This window comes from Lygodium microphyllum, chromosome 23 (assembly GCF_053477565.2).
Source record: "Lygodium microphyllum isolate KBCC chromosome 23, Lygodium_microphyllum_v1.1.10, whole genome shotgun sequence".
Lineage (NCBI taxonomy): Eukaryota > Viridiplantae > Streptophyta > Polypodiopsida > Schizaeales > Lygodiaceae > Lygodium > Lygodium microphyllum.
This window is the reverse complement of record NC_141157.1, coordinates 132761492-132782250: the sequence shown is the minus strand read 5'-3', so window position 1 is coordinate 132782250 and position 20759 is coordinate 132761492. Positions and strand designations below refer to the sequence as shown.

Sequence of the window (20759 nt, the reverse complement as noted above, 5' to 3'; positions counted from 1 at the left end):
TCAAGTGATGATGATGATTGGGCATGTACTCGTGGTTTTGCGAAAGATTGAGGGAGAGGGAGTGAGAAAGGATAAGAGCTAAAGAAACCTAGATTCCTCGAGTCCCCCAAACCTAACAAAAGGGCTTACTAAGAGGAGAGTGGGGCATTACACACCTTGCATCAATAACTTGAGAGAGAGAGAGAGAGAGAGAGAGAGAGAGAGAGAGAGTGTGTGTGTGTGTGTGTTGACAAGGATGAACATCATTTCCACCTTTACTTCGGACACGACTTCTTCAACACGCCTACGTAACTTACAGAGCCAGAGAGACTTTTCATCTAGTCTACTACCTAACTAGCTCAACGAGAGAAGCCTCTCAAGCGATAGTGCAAGAGCACGACAGAGGAGGAGGGGGAGAAGGAAGCCGAAGAAGTAGACAGAAAGGAAGCGGGCAGCCATCATGAGCTCTAACGCGGCGCCTGCCTCTGCCGCGTCGTTGAAGCGCAAGGACTCCTCCGCGAAGCTCTTATGCCCAGGCGACAAGCTTGATATCACCCCCCTGGGTGCAGGCAACGAAGTTGGACGTTCATGTGTCTACATGACCTATAAGGGCAAGACTGTCATGGTAACGTGCGCCATCCCTCCCTCCCTCCGCTTTTGTTTCTTTTCCTCTTGTCGCAAAGCACCGACATCGCATCATTTCTGGCAAGGATTCTGCTGAAACCTGCTCAGGTGCTCAGTTTTCTTGGTGTTTCCACTTAGCCTTTTTAAACTTTTTGATTGCATGAGAAGATGGACGTATCACGTACAACACTCTTTTTGTTTTTGGCCTTTTTCCTCCTTTGATTGCATAAGAAGGTGGATGTATCATGCTATGGTTAATTATAATACAAACTTTTTTGGGAAGAAACTTGATATCTGTCATGAATGGTAGAGGTTATATGTTCTTTTAGTAGGTTACTGTAGAGCGCTACACCACCCTGTATAACATACTGATTGTACAACATGTGTTCCATGAATCTATGGCCTCCACCCTATCCTCATGGCTTCATGGTATCATGTCTCAGCACATTCCAACATGGCTCTCCTAGTCCTGTGATCATTGCTGGTGGATCCCTTTTTCCCACTCATTTTGTCTTTTTTGGTTTTTGATTATCATGTATTAGTTAGCCTACTTCCATTATAATTGTGCTCTTCGAAATGATATTATATGTTTAGGTTTGGTGATCTGTCCCAAGTGGCAACTTTTGCAATTGATCACTTTACTATCCATCTAGTGATTAACCTTGTGCACATTTGTGACTATGCTAGTCTAGTGTTAGTTTGCATTCTTGCTGTGTTTGGGCATGCATTGACTTGATATTTCATGATTGTGGGCTTTAAATTGTTATTTCAGCCTCATGTTGATGCTTGGCTATTGTGACATGTGGCTTGGTTGATATGTATGATTGCTTGCAACTTGCAAGTATGAGTCTTGGTGCTTGCCTTTGGAAGGATTCTCTCATTTCGAGTAGTAAGGAGTGAATGCGTAGTAGCTCTTCTGGAAGTGTGAGACTACAGAGCATCTACAATAGAGCACTAACTCTAGAGTTTGGTGTGACTCTTGGCCCTAGGGTTTGAGCCTTACATTGTGCCTGGTTGGAAACAACAAAGCAAAACACTAAAAAACTATGTTGCTAATGTGGCACTTTAAGTCATGTAGATTATTAATTAAAAAGTGAAACTAACATGGAAGTAATAGGCTGTATCAGGTGTCAGCCATAGCTTGAATCAATGAGGATAAGAATGAGATTGATGGTGATTGTTGGGGCTCTGTGTGGTGGTGAACATCATGGTAGATCAAGTGATTAGCAATTTGCATCCTTTAGTATTTCTATTTTTACTGAGTTCTGAGGAGTATCAGAGAGCAAATCTAGCCACATGTTGGAGTGTGTGTGATATTGCTTTGTATATTTTAGCAAGGCATTTGACATAGTATCATGACATCGATGTTATCTTGCCATTTTGCTAGCTAGTCATCTCTCGGTTGTGAGCTCCATGAGAGTTTGATGGAGCTCTGTCTATTGTACCCCATTCAGTTTGTGTGCATTTCTTTTTTACTGCATGTTGAGTGTATTCACTCTATGCATGCAACTAGTTATTCAGCTTTGTTAGTGGCTAGACAATTTGTATATTTGCAATTTTGATCAGGTTGGCTTGTCATAATACCTATGTTAGTATTTTTGCCTCTAGGACAAGGGCTGATGCACTATTTTGGCCTATTTTTGCAAGCCAAGTAGTTTTGGTGGGATTTGGCCATTTATAGGAAGTTCACTCTTGGGTCATATCATTCTTTTTTTTGTCTTGTAGGTTGCACACTCTGATTTCGGCCTTCTTGTCTCTCTTTAGTGCTACTATCCTCATTAATCTGATCCAATGCCTTCACTGACTCTTTGGGCTGCGCACAAGGATTGATCAGTTTGCCATTGTATTCAACAGTCATTTTAGATTCAGTGTTTAGACATCCTGCTACCAAAACAAAAAAATCATCCTTTCCTTTGAAGATAGGTGTTATATCTGGTCAAAAAGTTGTGAAGAGTAATGTGAAGAATAGAGATTAGAACCTCATTTCGAAAGGGAACATCATCTTGATAGGTCTTGAAGATTGGAGTGGCTTTCTCCTTCTCTTGCTTCTTTACATGTCTCTCATAGGGCCTGTCCTTTTGGCCCTTGTATTGCCATAATGGCCCCTTCTATACAGGTATCGGTTCTTCCTTTCTTACCCAAAGAAGATCGACTTGATAGGTAGAACTACTCCCTTTGGTCATGCATAGTGGAGTGCATCCTCGCGATAACTTTGATCTATGGGATTTCATGACTACTTCTATTCCTCGCCTTGTGGAGGATCCCACTGTAAACGCCCCGAACAACGTAGTATGCTTAATAATTATGTTATTCGTTTGTTTTCGAGATTTAATATAAAAGAGAACGAACACTTAAGCTGAAAATGAAAATTACTCACAAAATTACAGCCATGAAAATGTAAAAGTAATGGAGACAAGATTGAGGGTTGAAGATGGGCAACCTCCCCCCCCTCCCCCGAAGGGATGTATTTCTGCTCAACCCAAGTCCCTTAGGGAAGAGCTCAGTTACAATCAACCTGAGAGTGAGGAGAAGTAATTCTCACTCTCACAAGATCATACAAAGATGTACAAACACACATGCATTATCTATTATGCAATGATAAGAACTGATTTCTTTACAGTATGAGAGAAGAAAGAAGGGAAATTAGCCTTTCTCCATCGTTGATCAGCAGTACATGGATAGGGCTTGCTTCTTGTTGCTAAAATGGAAGAAAGAGCTCGAGAAGGAGGTGCTGTAATGAATTTACAGGCTTGCTGTCCTGTAAAACAACAGTGATAGAAGAGCGAATATAGAGGAATTTGATAATGGAGAAGTGGGGGATGACGATGGGGATGGATGGGGCCAGTTTCTGGCTATCTGTGGGTGCTGTACATGAGTTTACAGCAAAGAAAAATGATGTTGAATGAAGAAAAACGAGCTTTTATTTATAGGAGAGGGAAGAGCTAGTACAAAAGGGAAAAGTGGAGTAGCACAAGACAAGTGTCCAGCCGCATGTCATGAGGTGTGACAAGTGGTGGGACACTTGGAAACTTGTGTGACAAGTGTCTTGACACTTGTCTCTTCTCTATGGCCTTTCTTTTTGGGCTGAATATTGTCAAGAATAGAAACAACCAAATTTAGTAAGCACATTCAGAGTATAGAATTTACTATTTTTAGAATGACATCCCTATTTTTTAGAACTAGCATTTTTAGGCTAATTCGAGGCTCCTAAAATTTAGGGACCTCCTAAAATTTAGGGACCCCCCAATATGGGTGTCATATGAAAGCTTTTTCCGTGTACATCGCAAAAACGGTATCAGAATCTTCATGTGACTTTCCTATGCAAAGAAATGTGCATTTCAAGCTTTTAGCCCACACATGTACATTGTACAAGCATTTAATGATCATGCCATCTTGTTGATTGTAACTGTCTGTTCTGGCGGATCTAGCCCACACTTCAAGGTATCAATCCTTTCTGTGTGCGAGTCTAACCCTGATATGCGTGAGTTCTGGTCACAGGCGTCCAATCGGGCCATATAGGTGGAAGTGTGAACTATCTTTTCTCTAACCCACCGCGTGGGTCCACCATAACCTGTGACCACTCATCAGTGGCCAGCTCCAATGCACTTTTCTTTATATTTAATTAGTGTAAAGGAAACAAATTTAATAAATCATTATATAGACAAATTAATGAAAAAGGATACAAATTCTGTCTCTATAGAGTTGTGACACCCACTATGGGTTCTACTATGGATGATGCAACTCTATGGGATCGGCTTAATTCTTGAGCTTAGGCCTTCCTTTTTATGAGTCTATAGAATGCTATCCTTGTTCGTGTACGTAGGTTGTAGATGGCAATAGGGGTGTGGATGACGCTATATTATCTCTATTATTAGAAAACCTTTGCTCAATTGTACTACCTTGAATGGATTCAACTCTACCAAGGAATTTGCCGCATGTGCAGGAAGGGGAATAAGAAGGCAAAAAACAGGAAGAAGTAGGATGAGAATAAGTCCAAGGCCTAAGTGCTCACATTTTGGGAAGGGCACTCATCCGAAGGAGAAGTGTTGCCTAGGATTTGAAGGCTATCCCTACTACTAGAGAGTTCGTCTTTGTTCATTTGTTTGAGGTTCAAGATAAAATACTTGCTTCCTTCATTGAGGAGAAGCCATGGCTTGTTGATAGTGGGGGTCTCTTTACATATGACCTACCAACTGGATTGGCTTTAGGATCGTCATTCCAAAGGGGATTCCATCACCATTGGTGACAACTCTTCCATACCCGTTCAAGAAGTGGGACTATTTTCCTTTTGTTCGATAGATAGGCTTCATCCACTAAAGTTCTTTATGTACACAATTTAGGTTTTAACTTTTTTTCTATCCATTGTTTGACATAACTAGGTACTCATGTGGTCTTTACCCAAGATCATAGCCGCATGGAATGAGGAATGGGAAATGATAATAGTAACGGGAAACACAATTGGAATAGAGGGGCCTATTCTAGAACGGGGGGAACAAGATTGCAATGGGAACAGGGAGGCTCATTTCGGGAACGGGGGAACGAGAAATTAAAAAATAGACCAAATTTAGGATTTTTAAAATAATTTTGCATCAAACAACTTTAGGATTTAAAGACACTCTAAAAGCATGCTTTAAACATCATATTGATAATTGCACGTGCCATAAATGATGAATTTTGCAAGATATATTATATTATTAAGGGCAATCGTTGTTGTAAAATTGAAAGTTTCAAATAAAACTTGAATACAAAGTGCATGCAACCAAACAAAGTTAAAACTTTTATGATTAAACTTTAGAGTCTCAAGAGCCATAATTTATAAACGTACTGAACAATGAGTACTCAATAGGCTATCAAAAAGATGCATCACATTGGTAACTAAACTCTAGTCTCTAGTACATAAAAAAGATACATCAATGATCATATATTATACATAATACTTAAAGCTCATATGAGTCATGACATAGAATGATAGATGTCAATGTGGCATAATAACATCCTCACGGCTTAAGTCCTAGCCTCTAGGACCTCGAGACTCATCTGCCATGCCATTGGAGCTCTTCTGCTACCTCCTCTACTTCCTCTTCAATGTCTCCTAAGTGTGGGACTTGCCTTGCTATATGCTTGTCCTATTTCATCTCCCATATAGTAAAAGGATTAGCCTTTACAATCATACTATTGCAAAGCATTCGTAAGTTTGCATTGATGAAGATGAGATCATTGGTCTATAAGAGCTCCACAATTGCTCCAAACAAGAGGAGCTAACAGCCTAGCTCAAAATGTGAATTGCTAGATGTTAAAGCTTTGGGCCATTATATCCATAATCTTGCCACCACACAGGGGACTGCCTCTAGTGAAGTTGTCCACCTTTGCATTATCACAACCATATGAGCCACGTTATTTTCTTTAGAGTGAAAGCTGATCCTTCACTGTGCGACTCATCTCAATGTTAGGAACCATGTACTCCAAGATGTGCCAATAGCCATCACTAATCTCCTTGTTAGTCTCTTACCCACAACCTTAAAGCTCTTGGCATCATATCCATAATCTTGCCACCACAGAGAACTACCTCTAGTAAAGTTGTCCATCTTTGCATCACCACAACCATGAGCCATAGAAATTCCCATAGAGTGTAAGCTGATCCTTTACTATGCGCCTCGTCTCAATTACAGGAACCATGTGCCCCAAGATGCACCAATAGCCACCACTAATCTTTCTACTAGTCTCTTGGCTACGACCCCTAGGTCCAACATATATACCGCTAAATGCAAAGGAGACGCATTAGCATCCCATTGCATCACACACAAGGTGCAAATCTCATCATATTGATCCTCATCTGACACCAACTCCTTTGGCTGCTCGATCATCCTGTCCATAACCTCGCAGACCTTGCCAATACATGTTGTGTCTACAAGGTGTAGTAAGTGTATAACGGGCTGAACCATATCATCAATCTGCTTCACCTCATCCCAAAGTCCCATGTTCTTAGTTGTGTTTATGCTTAACATCCTTGTGGAAGTAGAAGCCGAAGGGGACCTTGTGAAGGAGAATCTCTTTAGACTTCTGTAAAAATTCCTGATGAACATATTGATGGTTAAGCACAAAGGTCATCATCTCAACAACTTTAGTATTGGTCAGCTCAACCCGTGGGAGCTTACCAATATCCTTGAGAAGATTATTTAAACAATGAGCCATGCAAAAATAAACTGTAATGTGGGGAGAGTAGCTCCCAACTATGGCATCAATTACTCTCTTTGTTAGCTTACCATCTACCATGAATGCCATAACATTGTGTGGCCCAACCATCTAAATGTTGTCTATCCACTCATGGGCAAGTGCATTGGCACTCTTGTGTATCATGATTTCTGGAGACTTGCTCAAGCTTCTATGATGAATACACATAATACATGCAAGAAGAAGCTCACTCAAGAACACAAGAAGAGAGATAGAGAGTCCAAAACGTTTTTAAATTGGTTTTCTTTTCATCTTTCTTACAATATAAATTATACACAAAGTAGAGATAAGATACAAGATAAACAAAAGTGGTCTACTAAGTCAAAAGGTGTATAATTGACTATACTAATCGATTGGCACTATAACTATGCTAGTTATAGGTAGTTCTAACTAACCAATCATAATGACTACCATGGCAATTTATCATCAATGTTTGCATGTACTGAGCTTGCCATATTAATACTCCCTTGAATCTCAACTTCATCTCTGCAACTCCAAGTGAGCTCAAAACTTATCTACATCCAATGTCCTCTTGAAAATGTTACTTACTTGATCTTGTGTGTCGACATGTAGCAAGTCGATCTCACTTGCAAGTACCTTTTCTCTCACCAAACGGTAATATATATTTGTATTTTGTCTTAGCATGGAGCATATGGCTCCTAGTTAGTTGTATGTTGCTCATGTTGTCACAACTAATGACAATCGGACCATCTCGCTATACATCCAAATCATCCAATAACTTTTGTATTCATATCACCTCATATGTTGCCATAGCAATATCTCTATACTCAGCCTTTATACTTGATAAAGCCTTTTATTGCTCTAAGTAACCCTTGTACTACTAAAAGAATATGAATCTACTAGTAGATATTTTATCAGACATGCTACTAGCCCAATGTGTATATGTGTATTCAAATACCTATATATACTTGCCAATAGAACCATTTGCATAATGTTGTATTTTATAGACTCACTTACGACCAATAGCTTTTTTGCCCTTGGGCAATGGTGCTTGTGCTAGATCCTAAAAGTCTTGTTGGCCTCTAATAGAATAAATTTCTAAGCCATTGTTGTATTCCAATGGTGCTAGATCCCAAGTCTTGTTGGTCTCTAGTAGAACAATTTCCTGAGCCATTATTGCATTCCAATGAGTATGGCCAATAGCCTTCTCAAACTAAGTGGATGCATTATCCTCACCAACTTCACCATATGCATAATGTTGAGTTGCATGGTTAATCCTTTTTACCTTATAATATATTAAAAACTAAATAATGAATAATAAACATTCAAAAATAGAGGAGATCTACTAGTAGAATGATTGTTTGGATCAATATTTTTACCTATCAAGTGAAGGATGAAGCTTGAGTGGAAGCACGAGCAAGCGAAAGCAAGAAAAGTGCGAGCTATGGTGCGCGCGCGCACACACACACACAGATGTGGGAACTCCTATAGTCACAATGTGTGATCGGCCTTCCCTTATTTATTAGTCACCAAAAGAATAATGAATAAAGTGACAATGATGGGCACCATAGTTTTTTGCATACTCGTATGTTTGAGCAAATGAATGTTTGCTCAAAATTGAATGATTACATTTTGGCATCCCCAAAATTGCTACAATTCAACTCCGCAGGGCCTAGGTGATTTGTTATTTGGCAAAATTCAACTTGTTATCTGGCAACCTTTTTTGTGTACTTAGGACTTTGTTGAGCGCTCTAGTCCACTTCTTTGGATCAACATACTGTTTTGGACTATTTTAGGTTAATTTTTTCTCTGTTCTTTGAATCTGAATTTACGGTGAGTCTATAGGCTTACACAATGTGGCTCAAGTATGTCAAGTTTTCACATTGTAATGTGTGTTTTAAAATGTATATGTATCATGGGAAGATGTGGTTAATTAAATGTATACTAGTAGAAAAGTATGTTTAATTTGTAGGTCACGTATGCTTCAAATTTTGTCAAGTTTTCACATTATAATGTGTGTTTTAAAATGTGTGGGTGTCATGGGAAAATGTGGTTAATTAAATGTATACTAGCAGAAAAGTATGTTAAATTTTCAGGTCACGTATGCTTCAAATAGTACCGGTGAAACATACTTTTTTCATACTTTCATACCCGTATGTGTATGTGTATGAAAAAACTATGATGGGCACCCACCACTTGCAATGTGCAAGTGTGTGGATACAATGTGTAGTGAATACAAGGCGGGATAGGTGCAAGTGCCTTTACCCCCCCCAACTTCTCACTTAAAGGTGAATGTGCCTTGAGTGAGGAGAGAACATGAAAAAAAGTGATAGTATAAATGTACATAAAGTACAATAGGATGAGGAATAGATGTTATCTCATTCTACGCCCATCATCTTCCTAAGGTATGAATCAATAATCACATGTGCAATATTGAACACAAACTTCAAAGTTCAAAATCAAGATTTATCGCTAAAATTTATGTCATTAATATATAAATAGCAAATATTTATGATTTAAAAAACTTTACCTCGCAGTATGAAAGGCAATATGATTGGAATAGAAGAAGCAAGTGATAGTATCATTGATCTCCTCCTCTTGTGGATTCCATGAAGCCTCAAGGGTACTTTGTCGTTGTATGTAAGGTACATTAGAAGTAGATGTCCCAATCTCCAATATACTCTAGACATTTGGGGGACGAGAGTGTAGCTGTAGCCAATATTAGAGAGGGTACAACTAATCCTACTCGTGGAATGCGTGTGGTGGGATCAACAGCCATACGTTGCCTTGATCGAGCCAAGGCATCTTGATTTGCTGTACATGCCTTGAGCTCTTACCTTTCTTAGGTGTCAGTCATGTGCAAAAGTACACCTCTTTTCCTTTCCGCTCCCAAGAAATGAGCACACACCTTATTAACTCCACCTGTGTGCCCATAAGGACAGCTTTCACGTCCATCGATGTACTACACCACGAGTAGGGCACTCAATGTTTACTTCATCCCACCATGACTAATCTTTAGGTGCATTGTGTTGAGTTTGACCTTGGGAGGAACTAACTTCAGCCATTTTAGCGAGCGCGAGAGGCTATGAAGAGAGGTTGTAAGAGAGGTTCCTAGCAAAGGGTCAAAGCCTAAGGGCTGAGAGAGAGAGAGAGAGAGAGAGAGAGAGAGAGAGAGAGAGAGAAACATTTACAAAAGGCCAAATTGGACTATGAGACCAAAATGTTACATATGAAAAGTTGGAATTTCCCAAGTCACAAAATAGCTGTCATATAATGCCATGACTAACTAAATGGAAAATAAACAGTAAACAATAAACAATATGTTGGTCGGCAGTTTTGGTGGGATTGGCTATTTATAGCCAGCCTAGTGTTGGGTTAGATCATTTTTCTTTTCTGTCTTGCAAGTTGCACACTCCGACTTTAGCCTTCTTCTCCATCTCCAGTGCTGCCATCTCATCAGTCCAATCTGGTGCCCTCATTGACGCTTTGGGCTGTGTGCAGGGACTGATCAGTCAGCTATAGTATTTAGCATTTGTTTTAGATTCAATCCAAACTATCACTTCATTCTCTTCTCTTCTTGCAGCCTTTCTCTTCTCTTTCCTCTCCGTGTTCATGTTTCTCTTCCATTGAACACTCTCACAATTGACTCCAAGATATAGGAGTATTATGTCCCAAAATGTGGAATGTGAAAAATTTCTCAACATTTTAATTAACTTCACCTAAGAATCTAAGCTAATAATACTTCGATTTTGGCACCTCCAACTTTGACCATGTGACCATTGCACTTGCAGAATGACATGGGCAGAGTCTAGCCCATGGGGCACAAGGGAGGACCAAGGAATCCATTCCAGAACCTATGAAACATTGGGTTTCCAAGGTAAAAGTGAAACTTTCAAGCAGAGTGGTTTTAAAGATTAATTTTAAAGTTTGGTAGGCCATTTGAAATGTTTGGGCAGCCATGTGAAAGTTTGGGGAGTCCCAAATTTTTATAAATAAGGCAAAAACATGGGGTATTGTGGCATGGCTTTTGGGCACGTAAAACTTTCCATTTCTTTCTTCATCTCTCTCGTTTGAGGCATGCAAGCTTGGGAAAAGTCATGGCTGACTGAGAGAAGTCTAACTTTTGCCATTCTAGAAGAGGAATAGTAATTTCTGGGTACTGAAGAACAGGGGACAGCTTTGTATGAGCTGGTCTAACCATTTTTTCCACCTGGAAGAGCCTCAATCTATCATCTCCTCCATTGAGTTGCTGTTTGGAACAGCAGGGATCAATTTTATGGTGATGGGATGGGCTGGATCAACATTGCAGCGATCTGGGATATCGTATGGAGCTATTTGCACCAGACAGTTGCTGGATTTCTCTCTTTCCACTCTTTTATGTTGGCAAAGAGCTTGCTGATTGACATGCATTCAATATTTAATGGACATACAATCATCATTACGGATGGCATACAAAGATGAGTATATGAAAGCATCTAGCTTACCTTTTGGAGGCATTCGATGCAAACAATGATGGATTGGGAAAGCCTGGGTGGCTTGATATGGGCAAGTGGGAGAAGATATAAAAGAGAAGACAAGTGGAGACAAGTGGAGGCAACAAAAGGAGCCATTGCATGCACAGGTTATTCATGCCAAATTGTCATCCTTCTCCATAGTCTAAAGAAATATTACAAGTGCCACCAAGGTTGTGGCTAATTGGTGTTTGTGCCTTTGAATAGGAAGCTGGAGGATTCCAACTCCTATATTTGTGAGTAATTTGTCTGCTGATTTACTGTTTTAAGTTGTGTGTGGTTGCTAAGTTAATGTTGGTATTGCCCTTTAGTTATTATGGGGGATCCTCACACGTTATGAGTTGGTGATAGACAGGATTCTGTGTGAATGTGGAGATGATCAGAAGAATGAACATTGGTAAAAAGAAAGAACACATGAACACAAGAAAATCAGAATGAATGCTTCCAGGTGAGGAGCCCTGGAACAAACTTTTGTTAGGGAGGCTATAGGCTATGACACCTGCACGTGGAGGACCAGGGCAGCCTGGCATCCGTTGGATTTTCAGGAGATTAGGACTAGGGATTTAGGGAGGAGCTCTTGTTAGCAGATTAGTTAGTTCATGGTTGAGTCTGTACATGTGGTACAGCAGGCTGGGCACAAATATATTTTAGACATTTTATTTGCTAGAAGTGATTGTGTTTTGGCATTATTTGCAGCCAGTCAACCAGCATCAGTCATATTTTAGGCATTTATTTGGCCTATAGATTCTCAGGCTCCCTCCTCATTCATTCATCACCTGACAATTCTTGGGGAGAGGGAGCAGGTGCCAGTGCCTCCATAACTGGTGACTCACATTGCTTCTGTACTGTCTCATGTCTTAGTATATGGATTCCATTTTCCGACCATACATTTGAGTTCTCATCTGTATTGTGTTCTTTCTTTCCCTTTCTCTTTCGTCTTGTGTTTCAGCAGTTTATTATAGCTTATGTTTACGTTTCCATTGCTGCACCACTTCTGACATGGTATCGAATTTCAAGATTTGTGTTTCTGTTGTGTTTTCTTATTGATTTTAGGACTGTTTTTCCCTTTGTTGATCAGGCGGTTGCTGCTCTAGCCAGGTGCCTTGTTTTACCTGCGTTTTTTGTTGACATCAGCATCCGCACAGCTTGTGTATCCATTTCATCTTGCATTTTAGTGTCTTTGCCTCTCCTCTTGGGTGGGCACTTGCATTATCAGGCCGTTTTTGCTGTTTTTGGCAGTTTTTGACTGATTTCTTGACTTCTTACCGCAACTTGTCTTATTTTGATCAGATTTTGGGTTATACTGTATGTGAACTCTTGCTTTTTGAAGTTTGTGCTCGTGTTTTGGTTGTGTTCCCTCTCCAAATGCCTTCTTTTCTTTACTTTTTTAAATCCTCTACAAATGGCTCCTCCATGTACATCCACTGATGACAAGCTCCATGTACCTGATTATTACATGTGGAGTGTGGTGATGAAGGCCTGGTTTATCCAGAATCGGTTATGGTACGTGGTTGGTGGAGCTATGACACGTCCTCAACAGCTTTCTCTTGTCCCATCTAATTTTGATGAAGACAACCATGAGGAGGCAGTGCTTACGTGGGATTCGGATGATACCCGGGCTTATTTGGTATTACTTCGGTGTATTTCCAAAGAAGTCTTATCGGTGGTCTACTCCTGTCGGACAGCTTCAGACGTATGGTCGAAGTTGCAGTTGATGTACGAGGCTCCTTCTACCATGAGAGCCGTTACTCTCTATGGCCAGCTCCAACAACTGAAGTTTGAATCTAAGGATACGATATCATGCCGCTATGGGCACACCGTGTAAAAAAATCTAGAGTGTGGCTTCCTTTTAGATTTAGAGAGCCAATGCCACTTTAGGCATTAGTGTTAGTGTCCATTGTTTAAAATAGTAGATTTTTTTTGGACAAGTTTTTAGCCAATTTTTGATATTCTAGATATTATATATTGTAAAAATCCATAAAACTATAGACAACTTCTAGATTAGGATGACATGTAAAAGAAAGCATGTAGCTTTTAGCCAATTTGAGAGGATTTTATGTAAAAAGAGAGATTGACAAAATTGCACGACGCGCAATCACTGTTTTTCAGGCAGTGAACAATACTCCAAAGTGGGAGATGAAGGAGTGACCTGGCAGAATTCTGGCCAGGTGTCTTGGTATTTAACCCCCCTTTTGGAGCCAATGGAAATATTAGATTGGCGATTTGAGCAGCATAGAGGAAGGTATTATTTTGTACACGTTTTTGTCTATTAGAGTTATATCTTCTCATAATGCTGAAAGAAACTGACAGGCTTCATCTTTGTTAGTATTCTTCTACATTTTCTAATTCTTTTTTTTGCGTATTCTTCTACGTCTGCAATTTCTTCGAACCCCTTCTCTTTCGTCTACTCCTCTCTCTAAATCTACCCTCTTATCTCTACCATCTCTAGAGTCTAAGCTCTTGAACCCCCATACATTCTTCTCTTGCTAAACCCTTGTGGTGACCTTCAACTCTACGTGCTGTGACAACGATTCAATCATTCCTACTTCGAGCTACCCAACTCCAGGACCAGCTCTGCACTATGCAGTCTGCCCTATCAGAGGCACATCTTGTTGGTACGGTACTCTACAAGCTTCCTTGGGAGTTTGATGGAGTAGTGAATGCTTTATAGGTGCAGACATCTACCACTCCTGTCAGTTTTTTTCATATGTTCTCGATGCTACTTGAGCATGAGGCTACTTTGCGACTACAGGGGAGGCTTCCATCACATTATGGAGGTTCCGGTGAGGCTCTTGCCGCTTCAGAGAGGGGTTTGAAGACAAAGAAATCGAAGGCCTAGTGTTGCCATTGTGGCAAGAAAGGTCATTTAAGGAAGGACTGCAAAGAGTTAGCGGCTTCTAGGAAGAAAAAGGAGTAGAAGACGAAGCGTGATGCGGACTCCTCTGACGAGTCTTCATTTGCCTCAGATTTCGATTCCGATCCTCCTTTGGCCAAGGCGAAGTCCAAGGCACGAAAGGGATCCTCCTCTTCGGATCGTGGGAAGGGCTTGGTGGCCCCTTCCTCAGCTGCTTTCTAGTGGTGGTGATAAGGTCATCCCTCACCACTTTCCAGTGCCAGCTAGGGAGTGTGAGAGGGTGGTGAGATGGGGCAGCCGTGCCCCATCTATATTTCTATACAGATGCACAGGATCTAGAGAGGGACATCCTTGATGCATTGACCAAAGTCTGGTAGGTACAAATCTTAGAGCTAGGATTGACATCTACGTTCATGATGGGTTGGTTCTTTGACAGAGAGCAGGTGGCTTTTGTCTAGAGTTCACATGAGGGGACACTTTGGCGGTTTGGCCAAAGGAGGGGAATTCATGGTCATTTATGCATTGTGGCATTGGTGACAGGATGGTCACATATGCTACATCAGAGGCATTGTTGACAGACATTGAGAGCTACTATGATCTTCTCTATCTTCAGGAGCTGGTACGATTGACATCAACATTAGGTTCTCTCCGAGGCACCTTGGTGGTGGCTTGTGCACCCACTACTTGGGCATCCATGGTTCTACTTTGGTGGATATTGTTGTATGTACTATGATGCGACCTATCATTGTATATTGTATTGTATCAGATTACCCATGATCTGAGAGAGGGTGTTAGCAGATTAGTCAGTTCATGGTTGAGTCTGAACATGTGGTACAACAGGCTAGGCATAGAGATATTTTAGACATTTTATTTGCTAGCAGTTAGTGTGTTGGCATTATTTGCAGCTAGTCAGCCAGCATTTAATGCTGGCCAACCAATCATATTTTAGGCATTTATTTGGCCTATATATTCTTAGGCTCCCTCCTCCTCATTCATTTATCTGTGATTAAAAATTAATCCATATATAAAGTGAGGTTTCAAAACTACATCTCCTCATGACAAAGACACTCTATAGCTCATAACCTCTGCCTTGATCCCAGAGATAAGAGAGTTCGAGGTTCAATATTCATTGCATAGTGTGTTTGCTCACAACCTCTGCCTTGATCCTAGAGATATGAGAGTTCAAGGTTTAGTATGCATAGTGTGTTTGCTGCATTAGCATTGTATATTTATTATTCATTGTGTTCACCGTCTTTGAGTTATCCTAACCCTAACCCTAATTGTGTCTAAGTTTATCAATTTGTGCTTTGTCATACGATTGGTTTTGTGCTTTTTGTGTTTAGAACATTTCGTCACACCAGACACAGATGCTATATCAAATAGAGACGAGAAATCTGCCAATGATACGAGCAACACATGACAAAGCTGAGGTCTTAGTCCAGATACTATCCCTGTACTATTCCATCTAAGATGTATGACATGCTCTATCCATCGATCTTGATTGGGTGAAACTAGATATATGGATATCACTTAGCCACATAGCTAGACATGCACTACTTCATTCTCCTGGTATATTCCCACATGGTTACTATTTTGACTTGTACATCACTTTAGTTCCTTTTCACTGTATATCACTAATCATATTTTAGCATGTGACATTTTGATGTCTAGTGATTGTTAGTATTGTACATGGTTTTGTCTCATAGGCCGATTTTGGCCTTATAAGACGTTAATATCTCTCTCTCTTCCTCTTGGGACCCTAGGTAGGGGGAAAAGGAACAAAAAATAACCCACCCCATGTTTTAGCATTCTCATGGTCTCTATCCCTCATCCCTACAAACCTAACTGGGTATGACTATATAGTGTTGGTGGTTGCGTATTCATAGTCTTACTTAAAAAAGAAAACATGAATCTAGACATATTGTCGTATCATTTTAACCCACCTACATTCTTAGCATTATAAAAGCATTTAAATGAAGAATGATAAGAAGTATTATTATTTTAAAATATGTGATTAAATGAGGTATTAAACATAAAACAATCTTGATTTGTTGATTAAATGAGTCATTCAACAAAAGCAACCATGATTTGTTCTCTGTTCATGTGCTTATCATCTTATGATTTGTTCCTTTTAGTTTTGCGAAATCTCAAAGAGGCCTTTCTGCATGCTTATATGTCCTTTTTAGTATAAAAATCTGCTTGGTCTTTCTCATTGAGCTAAACATGACCTTTTAACTTCCAATACCTTAGCTACCTCCTTTATTAAAACACACATAGATACATATATAAAACACACTAAAGTCCACATGTGAACAAACATATGTACATACACATGCAAACATACAAACATATTTGCTACCTTCCTCACTAACCTACGTGCATGCAAAAATACATATGTACATTTTGCTCATATGCTCACATGCATGAACATAAATAGGTGCATACATATACATATATACAAAACAATCTATTTTTATTTAGATCACTTGTCTATAGCTAGACATGCACGTGCACACACCCACACCCCAAACCGACTCACATGTAGGCACATGTGCATGCAAGCCATAGATGTTTGCATCTAACCCATGAAGGTTTTATTGGCCAGACTAATACAATCAATACATGCTAATGGAGTAAGTTTTTAATGCCTTTGATAAATGTATTATCATTATGCATCTTCTTGAAAGAAATGAATGTTAAGATGGATGTGAAGACTTTTATCAAGGTCTCCCATTCAAATTTATTTAAAATTCTTTTGAACTCTGTCCTAAATTTTAAGGTGCTATTTGATTCCTCAAAATTCCCACTATATATGGAAAATCAGTTTCATGTGCTGTTTATTTCTGACACTTTCTACTGGGCTTACTATGACCATTGCGTCCTCAAAAACACTTAGCTAGGTAAGGCCTTGTCCTCAAAAACACTCAGCTCGGTAAGCCCTTGTCATTGTATCACCTTTTTTGGAAGCCTTGAAGCATTTTGATTTACTAATAGTATGAAGAAAGTCAGCAAGCCAGCAAATTTACCTATCTATTGGTTAGTTCAAAGATGGCCTTTACTAGATTTGTGGTTAGAAAGTGCACTTAAAAGGACTTTAACTTGTTTTTGTCTAGTTTGATTGTGGAATTCATCCAGCGTACTCGGGAATGGCAGCCTTACCTTATTTTGATGAAATCGATCCTTCCACTGTTGATGTGCTTCTTATTACTCAGTAAGGTTCTACTTTGGAATCTCTGTGCTGTGGTAGACTTTGTGCCAGCACTTGAACTTAGTGGCGAACGTTATGTGTACCTGCATGCAGAAAAAATATCTATCAGTCACATACTAAGCTCTAGGTACAGCTCATCAACTAAGCTCTAAATACATTTCATCACATGTGCAGCTTTCACTTGGATCATTGCGCCTCTCTTCCATATTTTATTGAGAAGGTAGTCCCTTTTTTTTCCTTCCCTTTCTCTCTAGTTTGAACCTGCTGGATTCCATAGAAAATGTAATGAATATCAACATACTGCAGACTACTTTCAAGGGCCGAGTGTTTATGACTCATGCTACCAAAGCTATTTACAAACTTCTATTGGCAGATTTTGTGAAAATAAGCAAGGTTTCTGTGGAAGATACATTGTATGATGAGCAGGATATTTTTCGAACTATGGACAAGATTGAGGTGTGTGTTTTGCTGTTGATTTTATGTCATGCCATATGAATTGATCCAATGCTATCAGTGCAGCCTATGAGACAGCAAGTAGACTTGGATGCATGCAGCAGAGAGTGTTTCTTAAACCTGTCTCTGATGCTCGACTTATTAAGCTTTACAGGTCATAGATTTTCATCAAAATGTGGAAGTCAATGGCATCAAGTTTTGGTGTTATACAGCAGGACATGTCCTGGGTGCTGCTATGTTCATGGTGGATATTGCTGGTGTCAGAGTTCTCTATACTGGTGATTATTCTTGTGAGGAAGATCGTCACCTCAGGGCTGCTGAGATGCCCCAGTTTTCACCTGATGTATGTGTGATTGAGTCAACATATGGTGTTCAAGTGCATCAGCCCCGTGCAGTGCGTGAACGGAGATTTACTGACACAGTACATCGGACTGTGGCACAAGGAGGCCGTGTTCTTATTCCTGCTTATGCACTTGGCAGGGCTCAGGAACTCCTCTTGATTCTGGATGAGTACTGGGAAACACATCCAGAGCTGCACAATATCCCTATTTATTATGCTTCACCTCTTGCCAAGAAATGCATGGCTGTATACCAAACTTATATCAATGCCATGAATCACCGTCTGCGCAGCCAGTTTGAGGTTTCAAATCCTTTCAATTTTAAACATATTCAAGCTCTTAAGAACATAGATGAATTTGATGATATCGGCCCATCTGTTGTTATGGCTAGCCCTGGAGGTCTCCAAAGTGGACTTTCAAGACAGTTGTTTGACTTATGGTGTCAAGATAAAAGAAATGCTTGTATTATACCAGGATATGCCGTCCAGGGTTCACTTGCTAAAATGATATTGAACGAACCAAAGGAGGTGACATTGATGAGTGGATTGGTAGTTGCACTTAATATGAGTGTGGAATATATATCCTTCTCTGCACATGCAGATTTTAAACAGACGAGTACATTTCTGAATGAGTTGAGACCACCTAACATTATTCTAGTTCATGGGGAGGCAAACGAAATGGCACGTTTAAAAGCCAAGTTGCAGATTCAGTTTCAAGAGCATAATGTGAATGTTTTGTCCCCAAAGAACTGTCAGACTGTAGAGATGTTCTTCAAAGGAGAAAAGACAGCAAAGGCAATTGGCAGGCTAGCAGAGAAGCCCCCCAAAGAGGGAGATTCAGTGAGTGGACTACTTGTGAGAAAAGGTTTCACCTACCAGCTCGTGGCTCCAGAGGACTTACATGTTTACACTCAGTTGACCACGGGTAGTGTAATGCAGCGGCAGTTAGTTCCTTACAAAGGTGCATTTTTGGTTTTACACCACCGCATACAGCAGATGTATGAAAGTGTGGTGATGTTGCCAAAAGCAGAGATGCCCTCCCTAAGAGTGTACGACAAAGTCACTATAAATCAGGAAGGTTCAGATTTCGTTGTCTTGCAGTGGGTCTCAGATCCACTCAGTGACATGGTGGCTGATTCCATTGTTGCCATCATTCTGAAGTTGAATGCATACCCAACTTCTGGATTGGAAGTTAACGGCAATGGGTTTAAGGGTTCTGCAACTGATAAAAACAGCTTCAAGATACTGCATTCTTTGCTTGTCTCATTGTTTGGGGACGTGACAATTGATGCAGAGCATCAGAAACTAATGCTTACAGTTGATGGTGTGGAGGCCAGCATCGACTTTGCTACCAAGGAAATTGAATGTGACAATGAGGACCTCAGAAAACGTGTTAAGATGGCCCTTAAAAGGTTACAGACAGCTTTGCATCCTATTGTGTTGTAAACACAGGAACCTCTGATCATTGTCAATGGTGAACTTTTGACCTTTACAGGAAGTGTTACCCAGGGTGTATGTGTATGTGAAAATGACATTTTATAAAGATATCTTGGAAGAGGGTGTGTTCAGCAGTCAACCCAACTCACGGTGTGTTATGATGAGATACAATATAAATTATCACTGCCTCTTCCAGGAAGTATTTGGTTCAGTACATCAGGTTTTAATATTCCCTGATTAGAGACACATTGGACTCCCCTTCCGAGATTCAAACACTGAGTTGCACTGACCTTGCAGTAATTGGTAGCAGTGGGTATGCTAGATACAAGACAGTGGACATGCATGATAAACACATCCTGGACCACCAGTACCAGTGGATTGTCTAGGGCTGTGGAAATAAAGCCACAAAGTAATGCAAAGTTATGATTCCTTTTCCTGGAGTCTTTTTGATTATTGTCATACAACACCTTTTATTGCTAAAATTTGCAATTGTATTGTAGTTGGTAGAGAGAGAGAGAGATAAGCATCTTCATAAGGCCAATGTGGCCTATGAGACAAAGTCCAAAGTACATCCATGTCTAATGCCATCTCATTAGTAAGGTGAAGATAACATTAAAATAAGTGGCCTATGAAACAATGCTACGAATAACTTTACGATGTGACTATGCTAGAGTAGAACCATGTCTAATGTTGTCCCATCAGCGGAAAGAAAAGGACACCCAAATTTAACATAACTATGTATAGAAAAATGTGGAGGAGATTGTAAGTTGTAGCTGGTCTCAAGGTTGCACACAATCTCAGTCATGATGTGGTCCTCAATTGCTCCATTGGTATGCCTACTGGTAAGTCTTCGATGTCTTGTGATAATGGCTCTAATCCATGTATGGTGCGGCCTCCTTAAATGTGGTCTTGGAAGGGGTCGTCATGCTCGACAAAGTGAAATGGCGCTATACAATGTGACTCCATGGTATGGAATGGGAGGTGTTTGGTGGGGCGGCTCTCTCTTTGCAATGCTAGTAGTGTCAGTAGGGTTGGACCTATGAAAAAGTTGTCGTTGCTCTTTGTGTGGGTCTCTTTGGGTGAGTTGGCCTCTTGTTTTGTAGTAGTGCTATTCAATGTCTCTGGAGCTCTAGGAGGAAAGGACTTGGGAATCTTCGGTTCTCC

The 20759-nt window shown here is 40.2% G+C and overlaps 1 protein-coding gene across 6 annotated transcripts; it reads left to right on the top strand.

Annotated features, from left to right (window-relative positions):
* The first annotated feature begins 213 nt into the window (after positions 1-213).
* Positions 214-20342, top strand: LOC148016764 (cleavage and polyadenylation specificity factor subunit 3-I-like). Of its 6 annotated transcripts, XM_087664632.1 has the most exons (6): positions 466-604; positions 10587-10672; positions 17274-17371; positions 17543-17588; positions 17675-17824; positions 17976-20342. In XM_087664632.1, exons 2-6 carry the CDS (start codon positions 10652-10654, stop codon positions 19602-19604), a joined length of 1944 nt encoding a protein of 647 aa, XP_087520758.1. In that variant the 5' UTR covers positions 466-604; positions 10587-10651; the 3' UTR covers positions 19605-20342. The 6 variants fall into 6 exon arrangements, with proteins under 6 accessions (XP_087520757.1, XP_087520758.1, XP_087520761.1 ...); XM_087664631.1 differs by lacking the exon at positions 10587-10672 and having other exon boundaries at positions 214-604; positions 17976-20341; XM_087664633.1 differs by lacking the exons at positions 466-604; positions 10587-10672 and adding an exon at positions 11072-11542.
* The last annotated feature ends 417 nt before the right edge of the window (positions 20343-20759 follow it).

What these genes read in the sequence shown, in the direction of transcription:
- LOC148016764 (XM_087664631.1), top strand. Translation starts at nt 440, where the DNA reads ATGAGCTCTAACGCGGCGCCTGCCTCTGCCGCGTCGTTGAAGCGCAAG. An exon ending in ATAAGGGCAAGACTGTCATG is followed by an intron (nt 605 to 17,273) that starts GTAACGTGCGCC and finishes GTTTTTGTCTAG; the next exon opens with TTTGATTGTGGAATTCATCC. An exon ending in GAACTATGGACAAGATTGAG is followed by an intron (nt 17,825 to 17,975) that starts GTGTGTGTTTTG and finishes TAAGCTTTACAG; the next exon opens with GTCATAGATTTTCATCAAAA.